Here is a 10902-nt window from a genome sequence, read left to right as displayed (position 1 = left end):
CTGGGCTCTCTACCTTCCAGGACGTCCGGGTTCTCTACCTTCCAGGATGTCCGGGTTCTCTACCTTCCCGAACGTCTGGGTTCTCTACCTTCCAGAACATCTGGGTTCTCTACCTTCCAGGATGTCTGGGTTCTCTACATTCCAGGACATCTGAGTTCTCTACCTTCCACAACGTATGGGTTCTCTACCTTCCAGGACGTCTGGGCTCTCTACCTTCCAGGACGTCCGGGTTCTCTACATTCCAGGACGTCTGAGTTCTCTACCTTCCACAACGTATGGGTTCTCTACCTTCCAGAACGTCTGGATTGTCTACCTTCCAGGATGTCTGGGTTCTCTACATTCCAGGACGTCTGGGCTCTCTACATTCCAGGACGTCCGGGTTCTCTACATTCCAGGACATCTGAGTTCTCTACCTTCCACAACGTATAGGTTCTCTACCTTCCAGAACGTCTTGATTGTCTACCTTCCAGGATGTCTGGGTTCTCTACATTCCAGGACGTCTGAGTTCTCTACCTTCCACAACGTATGGGTTCTCTACCTTCCAGGACGTCTGGGCTCTCTCCCTTCCAGGACGTCTGGGCTCTCTACCTTCCAGGATGTCTGGGCTCTCTACCTTCCAGGATGTCTGGGGTCTCTACCTTCCAGAATGTCTGGGTTCTCTACCTTCCAGGATGTCGGGGTTCACTATCTTCCAGGACGTCTGGGTTCTCTACCCTCCAGAACATCTGGGCTCTCTACCTTCCAGACCGTCTTGGCTTTCTACCTTCCAGGATGTCTTGGCTCTCTACCTTCTAGAACGTGTGGGTTCTCTACCATCCAGGACGTCTGGGTTCTCTACCTTCTAGAACGTCTGGGCTCTCTACCTTCCAGAGCGTCTTGGCTCCCTACCTTCCAGAACGTCTTGGCTCTCTATCTCCATCAACGACGCACTCTCAGGTGGTTTCATTCTTTATTCACTGTTTGTAGAAAACTTGGTTCATGGAATTGCAGCTTAGGAGGCGGGTCGGACCCGCTGTGACCTCTGACCTCCCCCCCGCCCCTGCTGTGGAGGGGCGGGGCTTCAGGGGTCGCCAGGTGTCAGTTTGTAGGCAGGCAGGAAGGTGGGCGGGGCCTTAGTTGATCTTCGGGTGGCGGTAGTCTTTGCCGGCGAACTTGGCCTTGTCTCCCAGCTCCTCCTCGATCCTGCGGGTCAGAGGTCACATTACCGGGGCTCTTATTTTGAAAGGTAAAGACTTTTATTTTGTGAAACTATTTCCAAGTCCTCACCTCATCAGCTGATTGTATTTGGCCAAACGCTCCGACCTGCAGGGGGCGCCAGTCTTAATCTGACAGACAGACAGAAGATTATTAGTAAGACTTCCAGATATTATAAACCACCTGCACAGGTGAGTCCAGGTGAGTCCAGGTGAGTCCAGTCTGATAGGTGAGTCCAGGTGAGTCCAGTCTGACAGGTAAAACTTGAGGACAACAAGTTTATTCTGTTTGGTTTGAAACGGAAACTAAAGTGTTTCCTTCTGGAAAACTAAAACTACCTGAGAAAAGAGGTAGTTTCTATTGTCCGTCCTCCTGTCTACCTGTCTACTTGTCCTCCTATCTACCTGTCTACATTTTCTTTGTCTACCTGTCCTCTGTTTACCTGTCCAGTGCAGAGTCCGACCACCAGGTCAGAGATGAAGGTGTCCTCAGTCTCTCCAGAACGATGGCTGACCATCACACCCCAACCACTGCTCTGAGCCAGCTTACACCTGAGAGACAGACAGGAAGAGACAGACAGGAAGAGACAGACAGGTAGAGACAGACAGGTAGAGACAGACAGGTAGAGAGAGACAGGAAGAGACAGACAGGACGAGGGAGAGAGAGACATGGGACAGAAAAAAAGGAAATTAGATTGATCAGATTTGAGCTCCAAAATGTTCCTGGTTCTGTTGGTTCTGTTGGTGTTCTCCTGTTGTCTCTAACCTCGCCCTGACAAGGTGAGACAGATGTCTGCCTCCCTCAGCCTGGTTCTGATAGTTCTGACAAGGTGCTGATGGTTCTTAGGGAGGTATTTATTTAGTTGGTTTCTCTTTATGAACTTTAGGAAAGTCTTCATATTATTGTGTAATTGACTTCTCCAGTGCTTTCAACACAATCCAGCCTTCTCTGCTCAGGGTGAAGCTGGAGGGAGCGGGAGTAGACTGTCACCTGGCTGCTTGCATCATCCACTACCTCACCAACAGACCACAGTACGTGAGGCTTCAGGCTTGTGTTTCTGATGTAGTAGTCAGCAGTATGGGGGCCCACAGGGGACAGTGCTCTCTCCCTTTCTCTTCATCCTGTACACATCGGACTTCCACTACAACTCTGGGAGCTGTCACCTCCAGAAATTATCTGATGATGCAGCCATTGTTGGGGGTGTGTCTAATGGAGATGAGCTGTAGTACAGGACGGTCATCTCTGACTTTGTAGACTGGTGTGAGCGAAACCATCTGCAGCTCAACGCCAGTAAGACGAAGGAGATGACCATCGACTTCTGCAGGAGGAGGGCACCTCAGCCTGCACCGGTGAACATCCAGGGTTTGGACATTGAGATAGTGGACTCATACAAATACCTGGGTGTTCACCTCAACAATAAACTGGACTGGTCACACAACACAGAGGTCCTGTACAAGAAGGGCCAAAGTCGTCTCCACCTGCTGAGGAGACTGAGGTCCTTTGGAGTGTGCAGGACTCTGCTCCGGACATTCTATGACTCTGTGGTAGCGTCTGCTGTTTTCTATGCAGTGGTCTGCTGGGGAACAGGGTCCTGCTGAGGAGACTGAGGTCCTTTGGAGTGTGCAGGACTCTGCTCCGGACATTCTATGACTCTGTGGTAGCGTCTGCTGTTTTCTATGCAGTGGTCTGCTGGGGAACAGGGAGCACGGGGAGGGACAGAAAAAGACTGAACAGAGTGGTCAGGAGGTCCGGTTCTGTGCTGGACTGTTCCCTGGACTCCATAGAGGAGGTGGGTGAGAGGAGGATGTTGGCAAAGCTCACATCCATCAGGGACAACCCCTCTCACCCACTGCATGACACTGTAGAGTCTCAAAGTAGCAAGTTCAGTAGGAGACTGAGACACCTAACCTACAATACGGAACGCTATCGCAAATCATTCATTCCATCTGCTATAGGACTTTATAACACCAGCATCACTGGCTGATGTTTACACAAAAATGGACTGTTTCACACAATCCCTTACCACATAATCTGCACAGGTCTCTCGTACTTCATATCATTCCATAAGCCACCTTTCCCAATCTACATCTCTGGACAAATTGTGATTGTGATTGATATTATGATTAACATTATATTGTTGTTTATTGTTGCTACTGACTATTGTTGAGCTAATGTATGATGTATGCTGCTGTAACATGGGAAATTTCCCCGGACACGGGGAATAATAAAGGTTTATCTTATCTTATCATATCTTGTAAAGAGCCTGAGATGGAACATCTGGAGAACTGGTGCAACGTGAATACAACCAACTGGAAAGAACCATTTAGAGAACCAACAACTTAGACAGACAGACAGACAGACGGATTCTTACGCCTGGATGGACTCGGTCACTGATCCGATCTGGTTGACTTTGAGCAGCAGACAGTTGCAGGCCTTCTTTTCCACCGCCTGCTGGATCCTCTTGGGGTTGGTCACCGTCAGGTCATCTCCTACGATCTGATTGGCCAGAACAGACACAGGTGAGTCCCTGTCAGGTGGTTGTCGTTGAGTATCACAGAGCTAAACAGGAAGTCCCCTGACCTGGATGTCCACAGAGGAGGTGAACTTGGACCAGTTCTCCCAGTCGTCCTGGTCAAAGGGATCCTCAATGGACTGAACTGGTGGAGTCAGACAGGTAGAACAGGTGAATCTTTAGAAGGTGACAGGTGGAGTTAGACAGGTTTACTGGGATTTTAGTCTCTAAAGGTCTTCACATTTTCAACCAGAACAACATCTAAAGCAGGGTTATTCTCTGCTGGAACCTTAAAGATCCATAGCACCAGGCTGACTGGTCCATCGTTCCCTCCAGTCCCAGTATTTACGTACTCAGGTACTCTGGTCTAGTCCTCTGTCTTACCGGGGTAGTTCTTGATGAAGTTGCGGTACAGATCTCCCAGCTGCTCTCCACTGATGTGTCTGGACGGGTCGTCGGGTGACTTGAAGTCCAGATCGTACTTCCCACTGCGGAAGAACTCGGAGGCGGCCACATCCATGCCGATGATGATCTTGTCGGGGTACCCGGCCTTCTCGATTGCCGTCTTCAGCAGCTCCAGAGCTGGAGGAACCAACAGTTCATGCAAGGTGTCAAAGAAACAAGCTCGGAGTCATTCACGCAGCAATCCATTCATGTGGTGGAGAATGAACGCTACTGATGGAGGGTTTTTGGTGTCGTTGGGTTGAACATAAATAACTTTAGAGTCTGAACCTTCGTATTTACATCAGTAAGGTAAATTAACATAATAAATAAGACTTTAGAGTCTTAACTCTAATTATTCTTGGTTCTCTTTGGAACACTTTGGCTCCGAGGTTTTAAATATGGTATATGAATACGGCTGACGTGACTCAGACTAGCTGTGCTAATAGAAATGATGCTAATGTTCTCACCTTCGTTGTTTTCCAGGATGTTGGGGGCGAAGCCTCCCTCATCTCCCACATTGGTGGCGTCCTTCCCATACTTGGCCTTGATGACATTCTTCAGGTTGTGGTAGACCTGAACACATAGACAGCGACAGCACTGTCAGCATAAGCGTTAGCGTTAATATTAGCATTAGCATTAGTATTAGCGGTGCTGCAGAGCGAAACTTGGGCTCACCTCAGCTCCAATCCTCATGGCTTCGTGGAAGTTGGCGGCTCCAACCGGCAGGATCATGAACTCCTGCATGGCCAGCTTATTGCCAGCGTGGCTACCTCCGTTGATCACGTTGAAGGCCTGGAGAATGAGGAACATTAGCTTAAAGGGTTTTTCATATTTAACGAGGTTGGACAGATGCAATTTTAACGGGTTCACGGTTAATTTAGCAGCTTTAAACAAAGAAAACCATTTTAATGTTGATAATCAAAGTTCTGGGTTAGTCTGAGCCAAAGCCTCTCCCATTCTAACCAAGCCCCTCCCACTCGACACAAGCCCCTCCCACTCACTGGAACAGGCAGGATGACGTCTTTATGTCCGGCGAGATCAGCAATGTGACGGTAAAGAGGAACTCCCTTCTCTGCTGCTCCGGCTTTACAGACAGCCAGCGACACTCCAAGGATGGCGTTAGCACCGAACTGAGCTGCAGACAGACAGGTGAGAGGCAGACAGGTGAGAGGCAGACACATGAGAGGCAGAGAGGTGAGAGGTAGAGAGGTGAGAGCCACAGTTATGAAGTTCCACAGGGTTCAGTGTTAGGACCAGTTTTGTTTGCTCTCTACATGCTCCCCTTAGACAGCATTATTAGGAACTGCTACACAAATATTCGTCTTTATGCAGATGACATCCAGTTCTATTTATCTATGAAACCAAAAGAAAACAACCGGCTGGTGAAACTGAAGTAAACTGAATTAAATCAGCTTCTTACATTTGTTCTCAGTTCCGTCCAGCTCCAGCATGAACTTGTCGATCTTCTCCTGCTCGACAATGCTGAAGTTCTAGACAGACAGTTAAAAAGTGTTAGCATTAACCTGAGGTTCTGAACAGACAGCTAAAAAGTGGTAGCATTAGACTGAGGTTCTGGACAGACAATCAAAGTGTTAGCATTAGCCTGATGTTCTAGACAGATAATTAAAAAGAGTTAGCATTAGACTGAAGTCCTGGACAGACAGTTAAAAAGTGTTAGCATTAGCCTGAAGCTCTAGACAGAGAGTTAAAAAGAGTTAGCATTAGCCTGAAGTCCTGGACAGACAGTTAAAATGTGCTAGAAGTAGCCGAAGGTTCTGGACAGACAGTTAAAAAGTGTTAGCATTATCCTGAGGTTCTGGACAGACAATTAAAAAGTGTTAGCATTAGCCTGAGGTTCTGGAGAGACAGTTAAAAATTGTTACCATTAGCCTGAGGTTCTGGACAGACAATTAAAGTGATAGCATTAGCCTGAAGCTCTAGACACAAAGTTAAAAAGGTTTAGCTTTAGCCTGAGGTTCTGGACAGATAATTAAAAAGAGTTAGCATTAGCCTGAGGTTCTGGACAGGCAGTTAAAAAGTGTTAGCACTAGCCTGAGGTTCTGGACAGACAGTTAAAAAGTGTTAGCATTAGCCTGAGTTTCTGGACAGACATTTAAAGTGTTAGCATTATCCCGAGGTTCTGGGCAGACGATTAAAGTGTTAGCATTAGCCTGAGGTTCTAGACAGATAATTAAAAAGAGTTAGCATTAGACTGAAGTCCTGGACAGACAGTTAAAAAGAGTTAGCATTAGCCTGAAGTCCTGGACAGACAGTTAGAATGTGTTAGCATTAGACTGAGGTTCTGGACAGACAATTAGAAAGTGCTAGAATTAGCCTGAGGTTCTGGACAGACAGTTAAAAAGTGCTAGCATTATCCTGAAGCTCTAGACAGACAGTTAAAAAGAGATAGCATTAGCCTGAAGTCCTGGACAGACAGTTAAAAAGTGTTAGCATTAGCCTGAAGCTCTAGACAGACAGCTAAAAAGAGTTAGCATTAGCCTGAAGTCCTGGACAGACAGCTAAAATGATTTTGTATTAGTCTGAAATCCTGGACAGACATTTAAAGTGTTAGCATTATCCTGAGGTTCTGGACAGACAATTAAAAAGTGTTAGCATTATCTTGAGGTTCTGGAGAGACAGTTAAAAAGTGTTAGCATTATCCTGAGGTTCTGGACAGACAATTAAAGTGTTAGCATTAGCCTGAGGTTCTGGACAGACAATAAAAATGTTAACATTAGTCTGAAGCTCTAGACACAAAGTAAAAAAAAAAATTATCCTTAGCCTGAGGTTCTGGACAGATAATTAAAAATAGTTAGCATTAGCTTGAGGTTCTGGACAGACATTTAAAAAGTGTTAGCATTATCCTGAGGTTCTGGACAGACAACTAAAAAGTGTTAACATTAGCCTGGGGTTCTGGACAGACAGTTAAAAAGTGTTAGCAGTAGCCTGAGGTTCTGGACAGACAGTTAAAAATTGTTAGCATTAGCCTGAGTTTCTGGACAGACATTTAAAGTGTTAGCATTAGCCTGAGGTTCTGGAAAGACATTTAAAGTGTAAGCATTGTCTTGAGGTTCTGGACAGACATTTAAAGTGTTAGCATTAGCCTGAGGTTCTGGACAGACATTTAAAAAGTGTTAGCATTATCCTGAGGTTCTGGACAGACAATTAAAAAGTGTTAGCATTTGCCTGAGGCTCTGGACAGACATTTAAAAAGTGTTAGCATTAGCCTGAGTTTCTGGACAGACAATTAAAAAGTGTTAGCATTAGCCTGGGGTTCTGGACAGACAGTTAAAAAGTGTTAGCATTAGCCTGACCTTCTGAACAGACAGTTAAAAAGTGTTACCATTCGCTTTAGCCTGAAACCCCAGCTGTAGCCTCTGGAGTCAGTAGTGACTGATCATTAACTGGTACCTTCTCGATCAGCTTGGGAGCGATGTCCTTGTTGACGTGCTCCACAGCCTTGATGGTTCCTGTGAGGACACACATGTTAGTGTCTGTCTGCGGGCCGTTGAACCTGCTGACCATGTGACCTCCTACCTTTGCCCAGGTAGCGGCTCTTGTCTCCATCACGGAGCTCCAGGGCCTCGTGGACTCCGGTGGAGGCTCCGCTGGGGACGGCAGCCCTAAAGAGGCCTGAAGGACAGCTGGATGTTAGCTTCAGGCAGGAACATCAAGTCTTTAGAGGACGTCAGATATTTTGGTGCCATAAGAGGTTCTACAGGTTTGGTTCCTACAGTCAGAAGTAAGGTTCTTGTGGTCAGAACTAAAGTTTCTGTGGTCAGATCTAAGGTTCCTGTGGTCAAATCTCAGGTTCCTGTGGTCAGAACTAAGGTTCATGTGGTCAGAGTTAAGGTTCCTGTGGTCAGAACTAAGGTTCATGTGGTCAGAGTTAAGGTTCCTGTGGTCAGATCTAGTTTTCGTGCAGTGGAACACTTACCCTTGGCCGTCCACAGGTCCACCTCCACTGTGGGGTTTCCTCTGGAGTCCAGAATCTCCCGAGCATGAATCTTAGTGATGGACATCCTGACTGAGGGACACACACACACAGAGAGAATGTCACCAGGTGAGCAGGTGTGACGTCGCTTGTGAGGAAACACTGAGCAGCTCAACCAGAGTCAATAAAGGTTAGTCACATTTGAATGGTGTGTGTGTGACCTGCTGCAGACATCCTGTGTAACGCCATGTTGCCTCCCTGACTGCTCTGACCCCGCCCACTGCCTCTCACATCCAATCAGAGGGCAGCAGGCAGGGAGATACCACTGAGCTGCAGAGGACGGGGGGTTCAGTGTCTGTTATTTATACTGAATGTGACCTTTTACCGGAGCTCTCGACTGAGGTCAGGGCTTCTTCACACACACACACACACACACACACACACACACACACACACACACACACACACACACATGTTTGTACTTCTATCTTAGTGAGGACATCCATAGGCGTAATGCATTTCCTAGAGCCTTACCCTAACCTTAACCATCACAACTGATTGCCTAAACTTAATCCTTACCCTAACCCTAACCAAACCTCAATTCATACCTGTTCTCTAAAAACAAGTCTTCACCCTCAAACATGGCTGTTTCAAAGTGAGGACCGGACAAAATGTCCTCACTTTGTAAAAATGTCCTCACTTTGATAGTTAAATGCAGAAAATGGTACTCACCATGTAGCAAGTACAAGAACACACACACACACACACACACACACACACACACACACACACACACACACACACACACACACACACACACTGTCCTGACATTTAAAGACGTGTTTGTGACTCACAGCTGATAACAACCTGCTGAACATCACCTGACAGAAAAGGTACTCCTAGAAGTACTCAGTGCTCTCTACTGCAGTAAAATTACTACTAGAAGTACTCAGTTCTCTGTATTGTTGATATGGGCTCATTAAGTGTTTAATCTTTAAGCAGAGAAACAGCTGAGAATTTACAGTGAACCTGATACTGATGGCCTTTACTGTACCACACACACACACACACACACACACACACACACACACACACACACACACACACACACTCAGACTCAGACTGAAGCTGTTGTATTCCAGATAAAAACAGCAAAGACTCACAACCAGGATCATTTACCTCTGGAGAGATAACCTCTGGACTTTACCCCCTTCTCTGCCTGTCAGGCTACATTTTTAACCTTTAGCCCTGCTCGCTGCTTGTCAGGCCACATTTTAACCTTTAGCCCTGCTCTCTGCCTATCAGGCTGACAGTAGACTTTAGCCCTGCTCGCTGCCTGTCAGGCTGTTTGTAGCCTTTGCCCTGCTCATTGCCTGTCAGGCTGTTGGTAGACTTTCCCTGCTCTCTGCCTGTCAGGCTGTCAGTAGACTTTAGCCCTGCTTGCTGCCTGTCAGAATGTCTGTAGCCCTTGCCCTGCTCATTGCCTGTCAGGCTGTTGGTAGACTTTCCCTGCTCTCTGCCTGTCAGGCTGACAGTAGACTTTAGCCCTGCTCGCTGCCTGTCAGAATGTTTGAACCCCTCCCCTGCTCATTGCCTGTCAGGCTGTTGGTAGACTTTCCCTGCTCTCTGCCTGTCAGGCTGGTGGTAGACTTTAGCCTTGCTCGCTGCCTGTCAGACTGTGGTAGACTTTAGCCCTGCTCACTTCTGTCAGGCTGTTGGTAGACTTTAGCCCTGCTTGCTGCCTGTCAGGCTGTTGGTAGACTTTAGCCCTGCTTGCTGCCTGTCAGACTGTGGTAGGCTTTAGCCCTGCTCGCTGTCTGTCAGGCTGTTGGTAGAATTTCCCTGGTTGCTGCCTGTCAGGCTGTTGGTAAACTTTCCCTGCTTGCTGCCTGTCAGGCTGTTGGTAAACTTTCCCTTCTCTCTGCCTGTCAGGTGCTGTCTGTGACCTTCAGAAGCTGAAAGTCGGAGCGTTCAGGCTGCTGGAGGATCAACTCTGACTGTATTTAAAGTTTGACAGACTGAGAAGTAAAGTTCCAGAGTTAATAGAATGAGACGAAGAGTTGAACCGACCTGAGGGCTGATACAGGAGAGTCTGTCCGTCTGTCCGTCTGTCCGTCTGTCCGTCTGTCCGTCCGGCCGGCCGACCGTCCAACTGACGTGGAAAGTGTCCGACTGTCAGCCGACGGCGTTTTTATAGACACTGCTGCTGCTGCAGGGAGGAGGAGGAGGAGGAGGAGGAGGAGCAGGGAGCGTCTGCAAAGAGCAGGACTGGAGGGCAGGAAAAACACAACACAACCTGGAATAACACAACCTAGAACACAATCAGTAACCAGTAACACAATCAGCAACACAACCTGGAATAACACAACCTAGAACACAATCAGTAACCAGTAACACAATCAGCAACACAACCTGGAATAACACAACCTAGAACACAATCAGTAACCAGTAACACAATCAGCAACACAACCTGGAATAACACAACCTAGAACACAATCAGTAACCAGTAACACAATCAGCAACACAACCTGGAATAACACAACCTAGAACACAACCAGTAACACAACCTGGAATAACACAACCTGGAATAACACAACCTAGAACACAACCAGCAACACAACCTGTAACAACACAACCTAGAACACAATCTGCAACACAATCAGCAACACAACCTGGAATAACACAACCTAGAACACAATCTGCAACACAATCAGCAACACAACCTGGAATAACCCAACATAGAACACAGTCAGTAACACAACCTGGAATAACACAACATAGAACACAGTCAGTAACACAACCTGGAATAACACAACCA

General features: G+C 47.1%; 1 protein-coding gene across 3 annotated transcripts; it reads right to left on the bottom strand.

The window, feature by feature from the left end:
* Nucleotides 1-932: 932 nt before the first annotated feature.
* Nucleotides 933-10260, bottom strand: LOC127532553 (beta-enolase-like). 3 transcript variants are annotated; one of them, XM_051944390.1, is made up of 14 exons: nt 10155-10260; nt 8088-8177; nt 7688-7783; nt 7562-7620; nt 5571-5640; nt 5152-5285; nt 4826-4942; nt 4618-4747; nt 4091-4288; nt 3775-3851; nt 3566-3690; nt 1637-1745; nt 1267-1325; nt 933-1182 (listed from the first exon to the last, which is right to left on the bottom strand). In XM_051944390.1, the coding sequence occupies exons 2-14, from the start codon at nt 8170-8172 to the stop codon at nt 1113-1115; spliced, it is 1329 nt and encodes a 442-aa protein (XP_051800350.1). In that variant the 5' UTR covers nt 8173-8177; nt 10155-10260; the 3' UTR covers nt 933-1112. The 3 variants fall into 3 exon arrangements, with proteins under 3 accessions (XP_051800350.1, XP_051800348.1, XP_051800349.1); XM_051944388.1 differs by lacking the exon at nt 10155-10260 and adding an exon at nt 8306-8348; XM_051944389.1 differs by lacking the exon at nt 10155-10260 and adding an exon at nt 8306-8348 and having other exon boundaries at nt 4618-4723.
* Nucleotides 10261-10902: the final 642 nt, after the last annotated feature.

Source organism: Acanthochromis polyacanthus, chromosome 24 (genome assembly GCF_021347895.1).
Source record: "Acanthochromis polyacanthus isolate Apoly-LR-REF ecotype Palm Island chromosome 24, KAUST_Apoly_ChrSc, whole genome shotgun sequence".
Taxonomy (NCBI): Eukaryota; Metazoa; Chordata; class Actinopteri; family Pomacentridae; genus Acanthochromis; species Acanthochromis polyacanthus.
The sequence above is the reverse complement of the archived record's forward strand: the minus strand, read 5'-3'. Positions and strand labels throughout refer to the sequence as shown.

Excerpts from the sequence above, each read along its gene's own strand:
- LOC127532553 (XM_051944388.1), bottom strand. The coding sequence starts at position 8,333 with ATGGCGTTACACAGGATGTCTGCAGCAG. Across the intron at positions 5,641-7,561 it reads CTCCCAAGCTGATCGAGAAG|AACTTCAGCATTGTCGAGCA; the intron begins GTACCAGTTAAT and ends CTGTCTGTCTAG. Across the intron at positions 4,289-4,617 it reads CATCCTGGAAAACAACGAAG|CTCTGGAGCTGCTGAAGACG; the intron begins GTGAGAACATTA and ends TGGTTCCTCCAG.